Below are 24032 nucleotides of genomic sequence, written 5' to 3'. Positions count from 1 at the left end.
TTTGCGTCATTTGGGGAAAAATCTTGTTCCCCCCAACAGAAGGAGATTTGTATTCTAGTTAAAATGCATCTTTCAGGGAGAAGCCTCGAGGATTTTGTGCTACTGAGTCCGAAGGATTGTCGGGTGGAATCATTATTATGTGGAGGATTTGTGCAATGCTGTTGATGTCTTTCCATCGCTGTAGCCAACAAGTTTGTTGGTTATTTCTGAGCCTAATGCTGAGCCTTGTAGAATGAGATCACCACTATTATGCAGCAGGGTGTTCCAACTGTTGGGGTCGCAGGCCTTTTTCCCAGAAGATTGGAGTTAGAGAATTTCGTCCGTTTATTTCTACCAATATGGACTTATAGATCTTAGCTTCTTCAGGCCTAGGTTTACATGGTGTAATTATCAATAGGGGTTGGCCAAAGTTCGGAAGAGGATTGATAAGGCATATGCAAACTCCAGTTGGACCCAAAGACTCCCCAATTCCCATGTTTGCCATCTACCTCCTATATTTATTGACCACAATTCTCTTTTAATTTCTACAGATGATAATATTCAATGTAATCCCCCATTTTGCTTTGAGAAAGTCTGGATATCGTACGCATAATCCTAGGAGACTGTTCGAGAAGCTTGGATCACAGCTATACCTATGATAACTCACCAAAAGTTTGGAACCAACTCGAGTCGGGATGAGGCTGCAAACCCTCATCAATAGAATGATGAAAGGGTGAAGAGATAGTGTAAGCCCGACCCCAAAACTTTCCTCATACAGGCCGAGCCGGGATGGAGGAGAGTTTGTTACCCGGTCTTTGGGACCAGCAAGCTCAAAAGTGAACTTGACAGAGACGAAGTGCTGAGCTCAGATCAAATCCATCTCCACTTGAGTGCGGACTGATACTTTATAGTCCAGGCCAAAGTGGACTTCGGGCTCAATCTCACTCAAAGGTGAGGACTGCTGAGCTCGAGGAGAATGGTTGGATGACCAACTCCCTACGGAGACTTAATCCTTAGCGTCACTCATGGTGAATAAAATAGGGAGGAAAAGAGAAGGAAAAGACAATAAAAGAAAACCCGAGCAGCCAAAAGCAGGAACCGACCGATAATTGGCAGAAACCACAAAGAACGCCAGAGCCAGAGGAAAAAAATTTCGTCGAAGAACCACCCAGGAGATGCAAATGTGTAGAAAGTGCGAAATGATGGAGGTGATTATCCTTATATAGGGGCACGAATGCCCCTAATTAAGGCGACAGTTCGATTACTCGAGCCGATTCATTCACGTGTCAGCTCGGGATATGATATGAGCGATTCACCAAGATCACCGCATTAATGACACCTCGAAAAAATCCCAAAATAATGGCGCCTCGGGATAGCTCTAATATGATAACGCTTCGAGAAGATCAACTGACACATTAAAACTCCCTTCTAGAAGTTGTCCTTGATCGAGATGACAATATGACTTTCGTTATCCGAACTAAAATACAGTTCGACCTTGGAAGGGGGGGCAAGTGATTGAGAAAATGTTGGATATCTCAAACTCGAATTAGATCGACCTCTTTGGCCTCTGTATTAACCAAGGTGAACAATTTCAGTAAAAACCAAGGAGCCACTCCTCACGTACTAACAAATAACAACAGCTATAGTAATATTGCTGTCAATGAACGATCACATAATTACCGCCACGTGCTACTTACATAAGATGGTTTCCACATTGTAAACATGTAACTGACTTTTACTTGCAATTACTACATGTTGTACAAAATCAGATAACAGATTGATATATTACCCTATATAAAAGGGTGGCTCGAGAGTCTTCAGCTAAGCTCATTTAGAGACTTTACTCCGCAAAGATTTCTCCTTTCTATAATATTGCCTCACTTTCAGACTTAGGCATCGAAGGGCCCTCCGCTAGAAATTTTTTGGCAAGCAGACTTCTTGCAGGTCGTCTTTAGAAGAGACCAGTTCTTCCGCACTTCAATCGCCTCATGCAATTCAATTTTCATCGATCTTAAAGCAAACCGAGTAGTGCTCCGACCTCAGTTCGGGTTTTAGCGGCAACAAGACTCATAGAATTTTAACGCTCGAAAAAAAAAATTGACATAAATACTTAACAATTATGCCACCTTGCATAATTTTCTTATTTCCAATTTTTCTTGTGTTTTCCACCTTAAAGATTGGGTCGAGTATTGTAAGATCCATAGCAATTTAGCCCACTGCATTTGCGAGGCAAGCAACCCACCCCAAGCCTTAGATTGGCCACCGATCCAACTCAGCACAACGTTTTATACTTTTCCACGCATAAATTCCTCTTGATCTGCCGTCCGCATCCCCATTCGAAGCCATCCAGGCCGCTAATGTAAATTGTCAAACTACAAAGTAATAACGCTTCTACTTGACGCTAGTTATGAAGGGACAAGATGTATCTATAAGCACTCTCAACGGCAGATCTATTCATCTCAAAGGGACATCACAGCCCCGGTGCTTTTGCCCTAGCGAGATTAGAGCTTCTTATATGTGCGACGCCGGAGGCGTATTACAAGCATCCTCGTTTTATTCCTCGCGCCTCTCCTCTGCTCTTCAGCGCCGCCCGGCCTCCTCTTTGGGTATTATTCGCCCCCCTGTTTTTCTCGGTTACTCCGATCTGGATTCCTGGTTCTTCTCCTTTTCTCGATTCACAAGTAGATCTTTTGTGTTCCCTTTTCTGAGTTTTATTTTCTCTATTTTTGATTTGTCTAGATACGATATCAAGGCGGAGGCAGACCATCGGCTCTATGGCGCTGGTGAGTTTTTTTTCAGATAATTGTGGTTGTTGCTACAGGATCTTTCTTCATGATCTCAATCTTGTTTCCTGGGAGGTGTTAGGATTTTAGGGTTTTTTTTATGTATATTCGTTTCATGGAAGGTAGAAACAAAGAGAGTAAGATGGCTAGATGGTTACTTAATTCAAAATTGTGTTCTCGTTTTGTTTGCTCCTGGAACGTTCATGTACGATTGAAGTAAGCCAAATTCCTTTTGCTTGATAGTAATCTACTGCTGATTTTGCCTTCCCCAATACATTTATGTTTTTCGCTAGGAATTTGGAATTTTGTTTTTGCCGTGTATAACTGGTGATATAGGGTTTTATTAGGGTTTCAAGAGAAAATTTAGTTGTGGGCTTAATGGATTGGGTATGTGGTGCTAGGTCTTGGTTTTTTATGTCATCATTAGATTGGTCTTTAAAAAGTTAGTTGCTTTACATAGAAGCTTAGGGATCTCACTTTGCAACAAGTTTGCTATACGGAGAAATTTTGTCTGGGGGCAAAAGATTGATATCTGATGGTCACTTCTTGCTATGTGTATGCCGGTTTGTTTGAATCTCTCTCTTTTTTTTTTTTAAAAAAAAGGTTCTGTTATCTTTTAACATATGATATTGGGTATTATTTGTGTTATGTTAGATTTTATCCTTTTTTTTTCTTTTTGGCAAATTACTATGTGACAATTACGTCTTTTGGTGGGCCAACCATGATAAGACTTTGTTTGATTTCTTGATTCTTTAAAGAAATTATTCACCTATTTGATAAGATGGTCTCTTTGCCACATAAGTAGTGTCTAGATTCAGCCAGGCTCTCAGTCATCCCCCCTGGGTTGTAATTGCCTTCACAACTTTGTAATGGGGGATGACACCTAGCAAGTGGGCATGCAGACTGGATGAGCTTTAACCCATGACACTTGTCTATGATGCTCCTAGGCCATAAGTTTTGGCGTGTAGATTATGATGGTCAACATGAATTTTCTTTTGGGTTTCTGACAATTGTTATGACGCTCAAGGATTTTAACTTTGTTCCATGTTATCCAAGTTTCAAGCCAACACTTGACTTTAGTACTCCTGTTTGTTGTATTATACCATGATATATTGTGGATCATGTAAATTAAGATGCTATGCCATTAGCTATGTTTAATAATATCCAAGATGCCTCAAAGGCTCAAAGATCAAATATTTTGGTATCTTCTTGCAACAGATTTTGACAGATGTTGTATGCCTCGTTTTGCTGAAGCCTTTGATCCTTTCAACCTCCTATTTTTAATGTGAGAGAAATGTTCGGAAACACAAAGGGGTAGGTGAGTGGGTGAATTGTCAAAAGGAAATGGAAAAAGTGCAGGATGTGAGCAGAATGAAAAGTGGTGATTGGATGGGAGTTGGGGGCCTTGTAGGGTTGAGTGTGGAGAGAGTGGTGTAATGGCTGTATGATTTGTGATATCTGGAGACAGAATGATGGTGAATTTCAGATTTATTGATAAGGATCATCATAATGTCTCAATTTTGGCAAATATATGTGGTAAAGAGTGATTTACTTGGAAATTAATCAATGTCATTATTCCCCATTTCCTCATCTCTATCTAATTTCATTTCAATTTTGATTATATTCATCTTATCTTCAAGCATCATACAATCTCATGCATTATATAACAATTAAACAAGTCCTTAAAATGTTCATATTTTTTTTCTTCTCTTTGAAAAACCGCTGGAAGTCAGACACTCAACTACACACACAAAAAAAAACACTTGTGAAAAAAGATAGGTATCAGCCAGGGAATATATTTTAGTTTTACTCAGAATTTGTTTTAATTTTGTTGGTAATGCAAGTTCGCTTGTTGATATTGGTAAACATTCAATTGAGTTGATTTGTATATTAAAATGATGCATTGATACCTGTACCTTACAGATTTTGCATGCCGGTAACACAAACAAGAATGGTTTCAAGGCACTTATTGCAGCAGAATACAGTGGGGTCCAGGTTGAACTGGCCAAGAATTTTGAAATGGGTGTATCAAATAAAACTCCTGAGTTTCTTAAGATGAACCCTATAGGGAAGGTATGCAGTAAGTCTCCATATAAAGATCCTTAGGATAACAATCTGTTGCTGTGTCTTTCTGATGGAGAAAAATGGTTTATGATCATGCAGGTTCCTGTATTGGAGACACCTGATGGTCCCATTTTTGAGAGTAATGCAATAGCACGTTATGGTATGGATGGATCATATACTATCATGGTATATCTTTTATGAAATCTGATATTGTAGTAATTATTTGTTTCTTTCTCTCTAGTTACCCGCTTGAAGGCTGACAATCCTCTTTTTGGTTCTTCACTTATTGATTATGTAAGTTTTCTGGCTGCTAGCATTTTAAGCTTATTATGATGCCTGTGTTAATTATTAATGTTTCAAAATATCGTTTTAGGCCCGAATTGAGCAATGGATTGACTTTGCATCAATGGAGATTGATGTGAATCTATCACGATGGTTATATCCAAGACTGGGATATTTCCCATTTACTGCTGTGGTTTGTTTTAAATCCTCATATTTTGTTTTCATAGTCTATGGTATATATCTTTGCACACTAAAGAATTGTCCTTGTACAGGGTGAGGAATTTGCAATTTCTGCTTTGAAGAGATCTCTAGGTGCTCTGAGCACTCATTTATCCACAAATACTTACCTTGTTGGCCATTCTGTGACCTTGGCTGATATTATCATGACATGCAACCTTTATATTGGATTCAACCGAATCATGACCAAGAGTTTTACCTCAGAATTTCCTCATGTTGAAAGATACTTCTGGACTATGGTTAATCAACCAAATTTCTCCAAGGTATTGGGTGAGGTAAAGCAGGCAGATTCAGTTCCACCTGTTCAGTCACAGAAAAAGCCTGCTCAACATAAAGAGTCTAAGCCGAAGGAAGCTAAGAAAGAACCCAAGAAGGAGCCTGCAAAGCCTAAAGTAGAAGATGCTGTGGAGGAAGAAGAGGCACCCAAGCCCAAACCGAAAAATCCTCTCGACCTGCTGCCCCCTAGTAAGATGATATTAGATGAGTGGAAGAGGTTATATTCAAATACAAAGACCAACTTCCGCGAGGTTGCCATCAAGGGTACTCCTTTTGCTCTATATCTTTGTGGTTTGGTTGCATGCAACTGATGTGCTTCAAATCCAGTTACTGGAATTGCCTCCTCTCTTTTTCTTGCTCATTCACCCACTCACCTACTCACCCACTCGCCCACTCACCCACTCTCTCACTTGATAGCTATAATTGCAGTCACATGTAACTTCAGAAGGCAGTCACCGTGCTACAGCTTGACCTATGATTAAAAGCAATCTTAGGCTTAGTTGCAGCTGTTGAAGGTAGTGGGGCATTTATTTAGTGTTAGATACAACTTACGAGTGTATTAGGATATGCAATTTCAGTCAGCATCGTTAGCTTCCAACAAGCAAACAAGTGTGTGAAAGTTTAAAATGTTTTTTAACTAAATTCAATAACAAGACATTCTGATGTTTATATGAAGACTACAGTGGTGATCTTTTTGTAATCTTTCACGGTAGCATGCCCCTTTGGCATCAGAAGCAATTCACACCCCCACTTCCCCAACACAAGCTTTTTGACCATTCTAGTGCTGACGTATTGTTCTCGTAGATACATTGGTGTAATGTTTGAAAAATCTAGAGGACAACTTATTTTTGAGCCTGTTTGCTCTCATTGGTAATGGAGTGTGTATATATATTTATGTCATCATCTGAAGCCTGCGTATAAAGGGTGTACTCTCTATTGTTTCGACAGATTTATCTCTGCTTTTCCTCATGGTCCATAAAGCATATCACATTGATAGTAATAATGCTTCTTATATTAATATATTTGAAGCATGGTTTGAACATATTCTGCATGATTGTAATATCTTGGTAGAAAGTAAATCTCTATGTTTATTAAATATGTGAACGGCAAAAGATCAAGTTTTTTTGCAAATTTTTCTCCTTTATTATATGCAGGAGATCAGTATTTGGAGGAAAGAACTGGGCATACTGGGTGCCCATCTAACTTGCTTTCATTTGAATATTGTGAATTGCTAGGATCTAACACTGTTAATTTTCCCAGTGGGGCTAATTTATTTAATCAGTCATATTTTTTTATGTTTGGAATAATTTGATTAGGGGCAATCGGGTAAATGTTCAGAATTGGAAAAAATAATCAGATGAATTTTTCGGGAAGTCAGAGATATTTTGAATAATCTAAAGTGACTAATACTCCCTTTTTGTCTAACCAAAAGGATGCAGCACAAGAGATCAACTGAACGTTTACTTCATCAAATTTTTATTTATTGAATGCCGCCTTTAGTAAGTTTATAAGGAAAGCTTTAGATTTTTCAGTCACTGACTTTTGATTAATTTGTTTAATTGAGAATGGTTCTGAGAATCATCTGGCAATGAAAAGAATCATGAATAAGCTGAAACTATCTCAGTCAATGCCTGGTACATGGTCGATGGTCGGTTTGATTTGCGAAGTAGATGGGCTGTTATTGAGGGAGTGGGATCCAATACAGGACTTGTGATATTGAGATGAGATTTAGGAGAAAAATCAATGAGTTCTAAGATACATCTGCTAATAATGCTTATAATATATCTAATGTTTTAAATATTTTACAACTAGAAGTTTTCACTTAGCATTTGCTTGTACTAGATATCATGCTAATCTTTTGTGCTGTTGCAGGTTTCTGGAATATGTATGACCCAGAAGGCTACTCTTTATGGTTCTGTGACTACAAGTACAATGATGAGAACACCGTCTCATTCGTGACCCTAAACAAGGTAAGTGGATTCCTGCAGCGTATGGACTTGGCACGAAAGTATGCATTTGGCAAGATGCTTGTAATAGGCTCAGAGCCGCCCTACAAGGTCAAGGGGCTGTGGCTCTTCCGTGGACAGCAGATCCCACAGTTTGTGCTTGATGAGTGCTATGACATGGAGCTTTACGAGTGGACCAAGGTGGACATAGCCGATGAAGTGCAGAAGGAGCGGGTAAATGCCATGATTGAGGACCAGGAACCCTTCGAGGGTGAAGCCTTGTTGGATGCCAAGTGCTTCAAGTAATCTTTTCATTCAGCCTTATACCGTGATTTATCTTTATTCTGCCCTTCTCATGCTGGAGCTGGTATCTTTGTTCTGGTGATATCATTAGTTGCTGGTTACAACTTTTTCTATCACCCGGTCCGTTTTGTTACCTGAGTTCTGCAAAACAGAGTCTTTGTTTAGGTGGTTGGTCTTTCTTTTTCGCTTGGTGTTTTGTTAATTTGGGACTATGATGTCTATTATTTATCTGGACTCACTTTTAGGAGAGAGCTATGTGCTGATTGTGATTCCTACAAGTTATAACCAAGTTATATTGTTTTAAGGGTTTAATGCTCTGCTAGTTCATTCATTGTTCTTACTCAACCCTGAGCTTGTGTAACTACAGGAATAACTGTTTCCAAAATTCGGATTTGGTTTGCATCCAAATGTAGATTGATCATTTTGTTTACTTTAGTCAATCCAATTTCCAACAAGGTTACTGATTGAGTAAATGCAATTAAACCATCTGCTTAAACATCATTAGATGAGGTCAAAATAATATGATAATTTAGTAAAGTCTCCCATGATGTATTGTACAACTCGGGGGGGTTCATAGTGCTTGATAATACTCGTCCTCAGTAGTTTGACGTTGCAAGTATTTACATTATCCAGGGCCGGTGCAGCTGCCTTCTCTACCAAATTATTAATTTCTTGGGTTAGGCCACACATTAACCTCATGGTGCTGCTGAAGCTGGTGGCTGCTCATTAGATTAGGATGTTTTTGAGGAGTAATATAACCTATTTTAGCTGGATGCTTATATTTGGCAAGGAATTGTCTTATTCATTGACATGATTACTGTTCACCATGGTTGCTGTCCTAGGGAGAATCCTGCAGCATCTCTTTGGGATACCTTTGAGGCCAAAAATCAGATAATCTCAACATGCTGTTTGGATACAACTCTCATTTTCCTGTAGTTGGGCTCCCATGGAGATGAAACTAAGCAATCCAGTGTTTGATTTACACAGGAATCCAGATAGTATCCAGGCGAAAATATAATTGCAGTTCGATTTCCCTATGAAGAATGAGCAAAGACTTGTCTTCTTGTCTTTGAAGGATAAAGGCCACAAGGCGGAGAACGACAAGTTCCCATTACACAAACTATATATTGGTACACCATAAACCAACACACGAGCTTGAAATAAGAAGATGTCTTCGAATCCTCAGAATCACTAGCATTTATAGATCAATAGAGGAAAGCTTCTACGAATCGAAGGATAACAGCATAGGAACTTTAGCCTTCTCAAACCTATAATGCAGAACTTTATGCATTTATCAGTGGGAGGGAGAGCAATGCAATCTGAGGGAATCAACCTGCATATTGACATGCTAGATGTTTAAACTCGCATGAGAAACACACTATATGGTGCAAGTATCCTTGTAGAGAAGTAAGAACCGGAAGATGCATAATAGAGGATAAAGATAGCCTTTCACATTTATATCCAGCCAACAGCTGAAAATTATCAAGAATATCTAATACTTTGAGGAAGTTCATCCAACACTATCTAATGCTCTTGTTCCAATTTTGGCAGAATCATCAAGTTAACACAGATAAAGACACACACAAACACACACATCCACAGAGTAAATAATTAGAGAGTTGTGAGTTTTATATCACAACCTGTGAGGATCTGTGAGGATCCGTGCGAGCGTGTTTTTAGTTCCACATCAGTTATTTGCTGGATAGATCTTGAATACTTATATAGGATCAAAGAACTCAAATAATATCTTCCAATTAGCCATTTTGGGTAAAATCCTGCGTTGTTATAAGTGGTATCAGAGCTTAACTTCAAAATCCTAAAGCTTAGGTTAGTTAGTGAAAGAGGGGTAGAATTTAGGTTATAGTTGGATATCTTAAAACTACTAGTACTAAATGACCATTAAATTGATTTATGATTTTCTCTCATAGATATATTATGGTCCTTAGGACTTTGCTTAAGTTAAAGAGGGCTTGATTTTTCAATAAAGAAAACTTCTATTAATTAAGAAAAGGTGAATACTGCTAATTCATAAGCTAAGATATTTGCACAGGAAAACTTGAAACAATTAAATTAGTTAAAGGATACAATAACTCCCTAGTAAATAGAAAAATTCATTCTTGCCAAAGTTCCTCTGGAAATTCGAGGCCGTTTTGCAAACTATCTAAGGACAACAAGTGACAAGGGATACTAGGGTGAAGACTATGCTCTTCCAATTAAAATGGTTTGAGAATTAAATTGCACAATGTTAATCTTGCACTCCTCCTAGCATCTGTCACGGTCACAAAGGTCTTATTTTTGATCAGTAAGACATGGACAAAATCTCTGTTCTTTTTCCATGAACATTGCTCATCTTCCTCCGAGATGCTCTGTACGAAGTTCATGGATTTGAAACTGCCCGCACCCGCAAGCCCAAGCCGATCAATCTCGGCCGTTGTTTTTTCCTGGGGATTCTGAACTTCGTTCACGAAGGAACCGGACTTTTGATGGGTAGACTTTCCCGTATTCCAGATGCAAGAGTTGCGACAGAACAGAATAAATGAGCGATTGCAACAGATACTGATTCCCAAGCAGGAAGATAGGAAGTATTGAAAGACAGATCGATCAGATATCTCTTTTAATGAATTGCTTGATTGCGACAGCTTATCGAGACTTGTTACTAGACCAAGCAAATTCTCTTGAAGAGAGCTTAAAGAGGGCTGAAGTTTAAGGAAAAGTGGCCATAGAGCCGATCTCTCCCATCAGTCAGACAGATGCGATCGTTAGAGATTCGATGATTCCCGGTTGGACCGATTCAAGCGATTGAAAGAGGAAAGACCAATTGATAGAGGTTGGAAGGATGACCGTCTTACCAGATGAGCTGCTTTGCTAGACTTGTCTAAAGTAGAATTCACTCCCTACCCTAACTAGCCTAAAAAGAGAGCCCTTTTTCGATGGTAATTTCAGGTATAGTCAAAAGTATATAGTACGAGATTTGAGCTAGCAGGACGACAAAAGAAAGAAGACCTCTGGCCTTCCACGGTTGCAAACATACATGAGAATCCAGTTTAGACATGTAGCTAATGTCTGAATTGGAAAGGGGAAAAGAAGAAGGTGATACAAAAAAAAATAATTTTAACAAATTATAATACTGAATTTTTCAAATATTCTATGGGAGAAAATGTAAACGATATTGTTTGTTGAAGTGTTTAAATATGCATGTTCTTCATCCAAGCTCTATTATTAGCTCAAGGACACATTAAACATGATAATTTGGATAGCACCTACGTCCATGACCAAGGTTTCAAAATAAGAAAAACCAACTTTCGATGCCCTTATTGTGGGTCAAGCTCAATCTTAGAAAGGCCAACTCTCCACCGGTCTCTAAAGCCTACAAATAAAGAATCTTTCAAGTATATAAGATTTAAGACATCAAAATTGTTTCAAGGTGGATGTGAGTGCAGGTAACAGAAGATAGTGCACAACTTCTGAGGCAGTTTTCGAGCATAGATTGCAATGGAGTATAACCACAAGATAATTATCTTAAGCATAATGACTGGGTGGTTCAGCTGAGGTTCAATGATTCGTAGTTTTGGAAGAATGTTACAGGGCTGCGACGAGTAACTAAGAATAATGGTAGAGATGGAAAATAAACCCTTCATAGGTTAGTATGTGCTCGAACGTATTCCACTTAGCTTTTCAACTACTTATATAGCAAAAGAGTTGGAAGGTGATAAGTTAAATGACTGAGGTCCTTATCTAGGAACAAGGTCAAATACATTAAACAACCATCAAGAGAATAGAGGACCGGTCAGAGTATGTGTAGCAGTAACTCTTCCCTATCATAAAAAGCTGTCCAAAAGAAATTTCCAAAACAAGATTGACACTAGCAAAAATTTGAGAGAGAAATAATAATAAATTTTAAGAAATAAAATATGCAAGAAACTTACACATTATTAAAAATATAAATTGTTCTACAATGGCAATAAAAAGACCGGTGCAAATAGTAAAAGAAACAAAGTAGAGACAAATTCAAACAATATTAACTTTAAAACAGATGATACCTATGCAGTAATTGAGATGTGACAACAAAAACCAACCAGAAAGAAAAATTGATATTTGAAGTTTATTTCTTTTCCATGAATAAGGGATGAGGAGAAGTAATGCAAATACTTAAAGACCAAGAAGATGAGACTTGAGTTATCCTGCTCGTGACCTTTAACAGTTGATTGTTGATGGAATCAATTCCAACTTACAATGATTGAATCATGAAAAGTGCTGTACACACACATGCAAGAAGTTCAGGATCCAGTCATAGTTAGCCAAAAATGTGGTTAGTTATGTATGTAATTTACATATCTCCATAATTTTATAAATGTCATTCACGCATATAAATTCTTCAATAAAAAGAAATATAAGGAGTTTTCAACCTTTCCCCCTTTCTGAAAAATATATAAGCTAAAAACATAGGCTTCTCGAACAGAACTCTAAAGCCGTTTGATGACACTCTTTAAAAACTTCTTATATTTAATTAAATAATTTTATTTTTAGACATGTCATTTAGATCAGGTTTGATAAAGGTTTCCATTAGGATTCATATCTAACTTCGCAAGGGATTTCCTAGTAAATATGTTCTTCGATGCTTCTTTAAAATCCAACGAGGTCTGACTTAGGAATTTACTTTCATCATCTTTGTGTATGCAAAAGAGCATGACATAAACTCTCGATTCTATTGTGAAATATAAAAAATAAATGAAAAAAAAGGAACATCAATTTAACTTGGATAGCAATCGTGAATTCTTTCTCAGCATTTGCCTAAAATTTGAAAAGCCACTCAAGGTATCTCGGTGTGACTGGCTGCATTAACTTCTTTGTCCTTTCTCTTAACTTTTCATTGTACTATGACTCAAAGTCAACTCCTAACTAGTGTCTAATCAATATACAAGTTACCATCCACCTATGAGGGGCACTGTTCTAATCTTTTCATTGTAATTTAGCTCAAAGTTAGGGCCTAAAACATATGTGATCAGTAACTTATGCGAATTATGGTCAATGCTCATTTTCTTTGTGAATGGGCAGTTCATATTGTAATTGGGCTCAAAAGTATGGTATGCACCATGTGTAATTAATATAAGTGACTGGACACTTATAGCAACCATTATGGTCTTCAGACCTTAATTATTGGTCACCTTAGCCACTTAGACTAATTCATAATGTGAACTGGAGAGATCCAAAATATTATTTTCACTTGCTTCTAAAAAGCAGTGAGGAGAATGTCTTCTTTCGTAAAGGGCACTCTCATAGTTGTTTCTTTAGAGCACTTGCCTGAGAAAGATTTAAAAGGGGTGTGCATATCACAAATAATAGTATAAATAAAACCTGTAAGTCTCTATATCATGATCCATGAATTTAACCATAACCATTCATATTTGCATTGTTGCATCAAATGCATTCCCACGGTCGTGTATCAAAGTCATGTGGTCATCCTCTTCTCCTCCTTCCGCTATTTTACTTTCCCCTTCTATTTTTCCCCCCTTCTTTCTCCTTCCTTCATCTCCCTCTTCCTTTAGTCTTCTTATTCTTTGCTTGCAATATATATACTATCTCCATTGCCCGAAAGGACCTTGTCTCTGAATGTCTCTCTGGCCAGCTGTGATCACTGTATGGAACTTTGAGAAGGCATCAAGGCTATGATCCATACAGAGATCCCTTCTTATCCCTATAATATCTTTTAATCGAGTACATGGATTCATCATTCATGTCAAAACAACCAGAGTTTTTTGTTTTCCATTTTCTAAACAATATGATTTATGAATTTCAGTTATTTTCTGATGCTTTATGAACAGTAAACAATATCTACAAGATCATTTTAAGTTTTTAAAATTTAAGAAACAACATTTCTATTTCCTCAAATTTCTTAAAACACAACTTTTACATGCTTGCAGCTTCCCCTACAACCACAAAATTTGAGTTTAGTCTTCTAAGAATACTTGTTAAAAGCTAAAATCATCACCCAAGAGTTAGGCTAACCCCAAAAAAACAAAAAGAGGAAGAAAAAAACACTTTAGTTGCCGAGTGTTTGACAGTAAACCTAACCTTTTTGGCATGTAAAGAAGAGCGAGAAATAGAAGGGTCAGAAGATACACACAAAAGAATACCTAACAAATTTGGCACAAGAACAAGAGGGGAGGAATCGAGGAAAAGGGAAAGGGTCGAGGGTCCAAAGGCTCATACAAGTAAACCTGGAGATGAGGTCTTGGGCAAGGGGCAGACGGGTTTGGCAAAACCGACAGCATTAGATCCTGCTGTCCAATTCCACCGCAAACATTCCCTTCTTTTCCCATTTTGTTCCAAACCCAGCATCCCCGCTCCGCACCCTTCCCACCGAGCAAAGTAAATACGAGGAGTGACGTTTGTCTCTTGAGTCCCCACGGCTACCTCAAGGTAAACTTTGATGGCACCATTATAGATGGTGATAGAAAAGGAATTGATTTCGTGATCTGAGTCCAGACTACTTATGGCAGGCAGGTATTGGAGCAAAGCTTAGAACTTTATGAAAAGGAGTCATCTATGTGAAGGGGACCTGAGAGCAGATAGCATTATTCTGAAGGGTGACTCTACTATAGTAACTAAGTAGATTCGCGACGTCCGGAGCTAGGGGATGGCTACCTTATACTCAGAAATATATAGAGGCTGGTATCTGGTTGTCGCTCGATCGAGATTGTTCATGTATTTCGGAAGACGAACAGGATTGCAGACTACGTCGCCTTCTTTGCTGCTCATCATTCTGAAGAGGTGTTATGGACTGAGACTGTAGGTGCCCCATTTCTTTATATCGTTTTCTTTCTTTTAATATTGAGAATAGCACTCATGCTCGTTTAACATGGCCCGAAGAAAACGGTTCAAGACAGATATTCAGCATATCAGATGGATATGATATGATGATGGGATATGATATCTAATCCAAGCTGCGGGGTCGAAAATAATGCCGTCCCAAAAAGTCCGGTAGATAGGAAGGCTTTCCATGCGGGGCAACACGGATAACTACGGCATAGGCTTAACATAACATAGAAATTTCGGACCAAATGATGATCGCATTAAGTGCCTATCTGGTTCTCATTGTCTTTATTTGGGCTAAGTGATCCTTGCGAACACATGATATCGGACAGTTGAGTGACGGATTTGATATCTTCTGCGAGCCTGGTGTGGATGATTGATTGGTAGATCTCTTGACTTTTCTAACACAATTCTTAGAGTCTAACATCTTTACAGTATCTTGAATGCCCGTGTATCGTATGGCGACATGCATCCAAGCACTAATGTTGGTTTTTGGAGATATCAAAGGATCTTGTCCTTTAGAGTTGCTGAAAATATTCCACTGGCTTTTGATTTTGGTTTGCTTTTAATCAAGGATAGGCTCCATCAATTCTCATGGTTTCTTGAACAGAATTTTAAGATATAAATATTGATAATCCATAGGTGATTTAGCATGGTAACCTGGAGCGAAGCTATATCAGTTTCTAGTCATCACATAAGCATACCAGATTTCTACGTTTCTAGATGACTCTTTAACTTTTTGTGAGGGTCACTTAGTGAGAGAACTTACAAAGAAACAGATCCTAGAATAATGAAATTAAATCATAGCCTGCAAGGGTATCAAGTCTCCTATTAGTTGTTTGCTTCTAGCATGGATACTTCGTAAAAGTTTAGCCAAAAAAAAAAGTTTCTATTTCCTTTTTTTAAAGTAAAATGACAATATTAAATGTCTCTCGTATAGATACAATCATTAGCATTCGACTACAAGAAGTCACGAAGCCGAATAGACATCGATGAGAAGGTGTTCCAAAACACGGACCATATGCTACACTGGAGACTGCTTAATCTACTACACTATTAGCCTTTCCATAGATATATGTAGCTTCAAATTGAGGAAATCCTCCTGAGGTCCCGCAAGAATGGATGAATGTCATCACTATGGGCTACTGAGTTGGATATCCAATCAATCACAGTTTTAGAATCCCCCCTCCAATACAACCTTGCTTGCCTTAAGGACCATGGTTGCATAGATTAGGCCTTCCCAAGCTCATCTCTATCTGTCAGTAGGACTATGACATCATAGAGATGACAATCTACGTAGCTACAAGGAGAGAGCTAGGATTGCGGGTAATAACTTAGGCCACCATTGGCTCTTCTATCTAGTACACAACCATTGAGGTTGATCTTTAGGAAACTTAGGGTTGTGGACTTTTGGGTGATGTGAATTATCTTAGAATGCGCAGATGCTGCAGGGAAGGAACCCTAGCTATCAAGGACCATGGAGAAGTATTTGAATGGATAAATTCTAGAGTTTGCAACTGAGCTTTCATGAAACTGACCTGGGAGCTCTAATTTGCATTCTCAAATATGCAACTATTTTTGGCCAACCAAATACGATAAATAATATAGCAAAAGTAACCATCACCTCGATACTCTCTATACCTCTTTACAATTCATCCTTCAAATACCTCAATAATGCATCCACTGATCAGGAGGGGTCCAAGATCGTGCCAGAATTAGAACATGGTTGGCATTCTCATCAACCTTGAGGCTGCAAAGACAACGGTGAGATGTATAAATCCCTCTCTAATACAATACATTGTGATAAGGGAGACAATCCCATGCCATTTTTCAAAGGAAAAATACCTTTTGGATGGATGCCAGTTTTCCAAACCCATCCACATCCTTAAGCAAAGAAGGGTCAGGCCTTAACAGTTTGTGCTAGTGCCTAGATTAACTCTGGAGGACTCTGATCCTTCCTAGCCCAACTTATCAGGGCAATTAAAAATGGGGATGGCGATAGATAAGATTCTGCCTGTCCAATCCTCGCCAAATACCGGAGCAATGAAATCACTATTACTTTTCCTTTCACCAATTGCAAACGGGTCTTTCCACCATCAGGTTCTTCAGTCTTCCACAATCAATCATCTTGGCTATCCAATTGAGAGGAAATTGTGACAGGGGATCCTTTAATACATCAATGGATCTGCCATCTTTGATCCTCCATCTAATGCTTGGAGCCACGTTTGCCATATATAAGCACACTGCTTGCTAGATGAATGAACTATTCTATGGAGGAACAGGACAGGGATACCATTCCAAACACTGTATTTTCCCTCAATCATAGTGTCCTAGAGATTGTTTGGGTCCAGGAGAAGCCTTATTCAATGTTTAGCGAATAGAATATCAAATTGGTAGAACATATAGAAAAGTGATGAGAGTTACCCAGCCCATCACTGAGCAATTTCCATTTGCAACCTTCGAGTCTATCATGAAGACTGGATTATAAAACTGCAGTTCGATACATTATCCCTTCTTTTGTTAATTGAGACTCCCAAATAATGTCATGTATCATCACATCAAGTAATGATCAAGTGATCCTTCACTTGTTGCTTCATTGATGGGCTGGGTTTTGGGTTGAACTTTATAGTAGACTTCTGAAAATTGACCCACCGGCCAGAGTTCAAATAATACCGTAGAACCACTACAATAGTCTATTTCCTCTCAATCCTTCTGCAGTTTTTCTTCTTTCAGGAGTGTGTGCAGGGTAGGACATCCATGATGAAGAAGTTTCAATTAAGGCTTTGGAAAAAAAAAAAAACTCTGGCATTGCCAAAATTTAATCAAGTTGACAACCCAAATGAAACACTATTTCCGCAATAACTGAAACTAACCAAACTAGTGCATCCACCTTGTTACGAAATCAGCAGAAGGCATCATCAGGAAGGGTAGAGCACAATCAGGGCAGCAGCAAAGTAGATGTCAAGGTATACACTCCAAAGGATCAGCTTCATCAAAAAGAGACCTTTCATATCCAGATGTTCCTAATCCTGTGGATGCCCAATAGCCACTTATAACTGCACATTTCTAGATATTAATTGACGTTTCCATGGTTCCAAAACATTCACCTTCTATAGCCTGCCTCTCTGTTTCCTATATAATTTTGGGTAAGTAGACAAAAACTAAATACCGGGGGAGTGGGGGAGGGGAAAAGCTGCAAGGCAATAATATCTCTGCAACAAAAAGAACTAAAGCATGAGCATCAACAACTCTTTGAACCCTAGCAACAAAGCTCCTATCGCTCAATCATAAAAAGTTCACATAACTGGCCCAACCAAGGTGCTGCTTGTAAGCAGAGATTACATATAGATCAGCAAGCATATTATATCATAATTTGTATAAAAAGCTGAAGCAAAGGAACTAGAAGGTTGGTATCCTATTATGCTTCGTGCTACATATAAGCGAACAGTATCATAGCATGCCCTATTGGCCTGCAGCTCCGGGAATGCTAACCCACTGCAGTTGCAGTTCCACTTCACCACTCTCCACATTTCTCAACCTAAGAACAAGATCTTGGGTAACCCTGCCATCCTTCCACAAAATGACGCTCTCACCAGATAGGCAATTATTCCTCTCGGGTTTCACCGTTGTGACTATGGTACCATTTGGAAGACCAGTCAAATCCATCTTTACAGCCTCAAAAAATGGCTGTATTTCAAACTCTGCATCACCCATTCTATCATCTCCGCTAAATGTGTCCTTGTCAAAGACTTCCTGCAGAACACGTGAACAAAAGATGAGAATCTTACTTTACATAATTCTCTAGATCAACCAATTTTCCATCAGCAGTTTCACAACAATCACAATTATATGTATCATCCTTGATTAAAAATAAACGAACAATTCCAGTATTGGGGCCAAAATTGCAAGATGCCATGTTCAAGAGCATTTCCATGCAGTGCTGTATGAAGAATTGAAACAAATAGGTTAGTTGCCCACCACTGTAAAACAAACAATTTGAAAACAACTAACCATCTAAAACAAGCAAAAACAACAAAAATCTTTGGAAAATGATGAAATCCATGCTCCATTTTGCAGCGTAAAGGATATAGATTTTCATTCAGTGAAATCAGGTTTCATCAAGTTTTAATGATAAGGACTGATATTGAAGCAATCCTGGGAAAGGGGGACCTGCATTTTGATGTAGAGATACTCCATGTTGCTCAAGTATTTTCTGATATGAATTGAAGTTGTAGCAATGCACAATATGGTCATTTTAATAGTTATTTATTGCAATAATAATCTTTGTGGTCTTTATCATGGATGCACTTACAGTTAAATTTGAGCCAAGGTGGGTGTCAACTGGTTTAGTTGGTAAAGTTGCTGGGAGTTGTTACAGTGACCTGGATTCAAGTCCCACCTACACCACTTTAAAATTTATTACCTCAATAAATTGGGTCAGGGCCTGCACCCCCTCTCATTCTCTCAAGGAAATTAAAAAAAATAATCAAAGGAGGTGCCACACAATGTCAACCATATATGAGAATATAGCTAAATGATGAAATTAGGAATGAAAACATGGAGGTTACATGTTAAAGGAACTAGTACAGAATATAGAAAGCAGCAATTGTTGTAATATAAAACAAAATGAAGATCAGGTTGGCCCAAATATTTCCTAGTGCAGTCATCTTTATCATCCGGGATATATAGAAGATAGGGAGAATGACTGAAATGTAACAGACTAGATAATGATGTACCAAGAAAATAGGTTCTTCTACAATGTTGTCATTTTGCCATGTGCATCTGAGATAAGGGAATTTGTCATAAGCCATATTGATAAGGTTGCATGGAGCCTTTACCGTCAGCTACAACAATGCACCATGGCACTAGTGACCTCTTCTCATGATCGAGCCCTCAGTTTTTGAGGGAATGTTAGAGAAAATATTTCAGTACTTTAATTGTGAAAAAAAAATCTTACAAAAACAAATGCCGAATGCACTATTACTAATGATTTTTTTTTCATTCAGTGTACGAGTCTATACATGTATACATACCTAGGATATGAGCATATGCACTCGTTTCTGCATTGTCTTGTCTTGGAGTAAGTCAGCTGATACTCAGACAATGCTTTATGCAATGCTCTAGGATATGTGCACTATTAGTGATGATTTTTTTTCATTCAGTGTACGCGTCTATACATGCATACATATCTAGGATATGTGCATATGCACTCATTTCTGCATTGTCTTACTTGTCTTGGAGTAAGTCAGCTGATACTCAGACAATGCTTTAAGAAACACTTGTTTACATTTCAAATGTTACGATCCCACTAGGTATCTATGATATTATTAAAATCATGTACATAGTTAAATTTTTCTTAACATGACCACCTTTTCCCCTTTTTCTGCAGGGTCATCTTCTTCTCCTATCTTTTCTTGAGACATCTCTGCTTTTCATAGCTTTCTTTTCTCATCACTGCTAGGAACTAGTTGATGCACTGGATGAGGTTTCATCTACTCCCAATAGTTTGAGCCACCAATGTATTAAGATCCCCACAATATGGTAGCTCTCCCTTGGATGTCATTATCATCTTCATGACCAATTCTTCAATCTCACTTACAGTTCTGTGTATATTGAAGCCTATTCTTCCTATTTTAATTACTCAAAAAAATCCAGTACTGAAACAAGCATACTGTGAAATTTCTAGTGGCTATAATTCAATGCTAGGATGTGACCGAAATATTGGTGGTTCACAAGGGCAAGCAAACTTGAGGTATTTCTTTCTCCTAGTTAGAAAAGAGTTATTTCATGCAGTTTTTTTATTAAACTCACTTAAATGTTTTAATCAAACATTACAAAGCTCATTTGACAACCTAAGGCTCTATAAAGCCTAGAGGAAATTACATAGGATTTTAACTCCACTAGCATGGATGGCCACAACCCAGCTGTTAATTTTAAGGTCATGGATTGTTAATGGCCTTCCAATTAAATTAACAATTGGCCACACAAGGATCCAAATGATGACATTTATTTGCAGTATTCACTAGACTCTTATGTACACTAGCAAGTTGATCTACCACCTTTCCTAAGCTACTTTTGGTTTCAAGAATAGCTTCATGCCAGGTGATTGTGATCATGTGATGGTCGTAAGCACCTCTCCTTAAGCTACATGATGCTTATTTATTTGTAAACATATGACTAGGGATTCCCTAATACTTTCATTCACTCAAGAACTCAAGAAGAAATATGTTTGGCACAATGAAGCTCACTCCTCCTATATAGCTTTTGGGCAATGAGGGTGTACATAGTCCTTGAAAATGTGTATCATCATTATAGGCAAGGTTTTAATTCCAGGCAAGATGGGTGGCATCCTAGTCATCCCGTCCCATTCCATTTCTATGAGAAAACGGGAGTGGAATAGGGTCGAAACTCCAAAACCTATCCACATGGGGAGAGAAGAAGAAAGAGAAAAGAAAAAAAAGGAAGGAAAGATGAAAAAAAGAAAAAAGTGAAAGGAAAGAAGAAGAAGAAGAAGAAGAAAAAGGAAAGAAAGAAAGGACGAAAAAAAAGGATGAAAGAAAAGAGAACGAAGACAAAAAGGGAAAAAAGAAAAAAAGAAATGGATAAGAAAAAGAAAGATAAAAGAAAAGAAAAGAAAGGAAGGAAAGAAAGAAGAAAGAATAAAAAGAAAGAAAAAAGGAAGGAAGGAAAAAAGGGAAGAGAGAGACAGAGGATATCTACTGAAATGCATGCCATCAAGATGAGGTGCGATAGCGGAGTGTCCCATTTCATGGAGAAACCGGGATACCACCATCCAATAGGATTTAAAGCTTTTATTATAGCATGGATGAAAATGTCAATCCTACACCATAATTATAGTATGCACCATGACAGTAGGTCATTGGCATGCAATAAGAATGTATTAATAATGCACCATCCTACAATCATCTATTTTATGATGCATCAACTTGCACCCATGCACATCTTCCATACACATTGTACAAGCCAATAGATAGCAATACAGGTCTGCAGCATACTACGTCCTTTAACATCATGCTCCATCTTCCCAAATAGCATCATTCCTGTTCAGCAAATCTTTTGGAGCTATTGCCATTGTTTTTTCCCTTTTTTATTGAAGATTTGAGCTACAAAGAAATGTGGAAACAACACCAAAAGATTTGGATGTTTCAAATCCATACATTACATCAAAACTCTGTATAATGCCACTAAAACTACCATGTTTTGACCACTTGATGCATAATAAGGAAATAACCAAAACTTTACAGATTTTTAGTTTAGATATTTCATCACATTTTTATAGCATGGTAAATAATATAATATATGAAAATCTTCAAGTATTTGAAAGTGTTTCAATCATGACATAATATAAAGGAGAAGATACACTTACGAGCCTAATTGTCTGAGTAGGATCTGAAACAGAAAGAGTTAATTCTTCATTCCATTCTGGATTGTTATTCTTCTTTTTTACACTGGTCTTCAATTTCTGGACCATAAAAAGGATAAATGAGAAGAACAGAGATAATTATGAAAGTGATTTATAAGATGTAAGATTGTAAGATGAAACACATAACAACAATGACAAACGATTAGTTTTGCAGTGACAATATAAAGATAATGAAATTTAAGTAGATTCTATAATGCTCTTTCATTAGAACCTAGTTGCAATTGGAAGTTTAGGGATTTCTTGACAACAAAATGCAATCATTGAGCTGTTCTACAAAAACTAATATGTACCTACATGAGAAATAGTAACTGCTACTGGCATTTAGTGCAGTGTCCTACCATGAAGATAATGCCACTTCCACACGTCAATAATTTGCTCACCTCGCAATGAAGTCAAGATTTACACTGGATAACACCTTTAACTGCTTGTTTAACTTGTACAGCAGGTGAACCCTTGTTTAATCTTAATCAACTTCTGAAGACATACTCCACAAGAAAGGGAATACTTGGCTCTCACCCCACCATTACTTACACTAGATGAAATTCTTTAACCCAAGAATTACTACCTCAAAATTGTACTTCTTTTAACTATGCCAGCATACAAATGACATGGGCTTCATAGACTATAGTCTGCTTTCTAAAATTTTGTATTATGAATAATACTAATATAAATTAGAGAAAATACATGATTATGCACACATCATATCCCACTAACATGGCCATACCACTAAATCCTGGAGTCTAAAAAAATATAACACTGTTAGCAACGCCATATGCGTTCGGTATGTTTATGATAACTAATTGAACAAGCATAAGACCTTATCTCTCTCTCTCTCTCTCTCTCTCTCTCTCTCTCTCTCTCTACTTTGAAAAAATTTTACACTAACGTTAAGGAAAGCTGTTCCGTGTGATGTAGCTTAAGGAGGCCAATAGAAGTGTGTTTTTCCCCTCTTTTTTTTCTTTTTACTGGACACAATCGAGCCAGTTGTAAAAGACTAACAAGATCAAATTGGGCACCAAAATTTCACCATGACCCCAGCGGATGATCAGGAAAACCAGAATTCTTGGTCGAAGAATCCGTTCCTTAATTCCCTCACCAAAATTCCACAACAGGTGAAAACAATCCCCCAGTACCGATCCTACATGACAAATTTCCAAAAAAAAAGGCGTCCAAAAATATATTCTCCATCAACCCCTCAATCTGACAGAAGAAGATTATAATATCCCGCTTCCGACCATATCCATCTTCTATCCACAGCATCACGTATCAAAAAAGGAAGAGCTAAACACCAACGAACTTAAACAATCTAAATCAAAACCAAATGATCCAAACCAAAAGAAAGAGGGAAAAGAATAAAGGAAAGAGATTAGAGGGAAGGGACCTGGTGGCCCAAACGAAGGACGACGTAGGGATCGCTGCCCCTGGTATCGCGGTAGGCGATGTTCACCCCTCTCACCACCCGCACGCGGAGCAGGCCCAGGAGATGCTCCATCTCTCTGTCTCTCTCTTCCGCTCTCTTACCCTCTTTCCCCTCCTCTTGCCGAACGAGGGAAGGACCGAAATCTTTTGCTGCTATTTTTGTCGGGGCAACTTGGAACCCCGAATTCACTTGACTCGTTTTCGGTCCCGGTCAACGCGAGTGGCTTGTGTTCCGAACAGGAACGACCACGACAGGATGTCAGCGGACCGGGCCGACTGGATAGATTCCAAGGCAGTCCAGCTCCCTCTTGGGTCTGGTGCGGCCGTTTGGCCCGGCAAGGATTCCAATACTTTGGGTGGAAACCAAGTTTCCGTTCCGGCCCGAACACAAACTCTCTTGTTTGTCCCTAAGTAAGGATTCAGTATTTTGCTTGAGGATGACTTTAGAATTATGATATTTTCTCATACTACAAGAAAAAAAAAGCT

At 38.2% G+C, this 24032-nt stretch overlaps 2 protein-coding genes across 2 annotated transcripts; one reads left to right on the top strand and one right to left on the bottom strand.

Moving 5' to 3' along the window:
* The first annotated feature begins 2179 nt into the window (after positions 1-2179).
* LOC103717659 (elongation factor 1-gamma 2-like) lies at positions 2180-8182 on the top strand. Its single transcript, XM_008806135.6, has 8 exons — positions 2180-2585; positions 2719-2762; positions 4686-4835; positions 4926-4986; positions 5068-5120; positions 5200-5301; positions 5381-5885; positions 7494-8182. The coding sequence occupies exons 1-8, from the start codon at positions 2387-2389 to the stop codon at positions 7871-7873; spliced, it is 1494 nt and encodes a 497-aa protein (XP_008804357.2). The 5' UTR covers positions 2180-2386; the 3' UTR covers positions 7874-8182.
* Positions 8183-17934: 9752 nt separating this feature from the next.
* On the bottom strand, positions 17935-23733 carry LOC103717658 (protein C2-DOMAIN ABA-RELATED 4-like). The gene is made up of 3 exons (XM_008806134.6): positions 23509-23733; positions 22071-22166; positions 17935-18436 (listed from the first exon to the last, which is right to left on the bottom strand). Exons 1-3 carry the CDS (start codon positions 23617-23619, stop codon positions 18146-18148), a joined length of 498 nt encoding a protein of 165 aa, XP_008804356.1. The 5' UTR covers positions 23620-23733; the 3' UTR covers positions 17935-18145.
* Between the last annotated feature and the right edge of the window lie 299 nt (positions 23734-24032).

The sequence above is a fragment of the Phoenix dactylifera genome, chromosome 9 (genome assembly GCF_051530095.1).
Source record: "Phoenix dactylifera cultivar Ajwa chromosome 9, Ajwa_hap1_PhDact_Kaust_v1.1, whole genome shotgun sequence".
Taxonomy (NCBI): domain Eukaryota; kingdom Viridiplantae; phylum Streptophyta; class Magnoliopsida; order Arecales; family Arecaceae; genus Phoenix; species Phoenix dactylifera.
The sequence above is the reverse complement of the archived record's forward strand: the minus strand, read 5'-3'. Positions and strand labels throughout refer to the sequence as shown.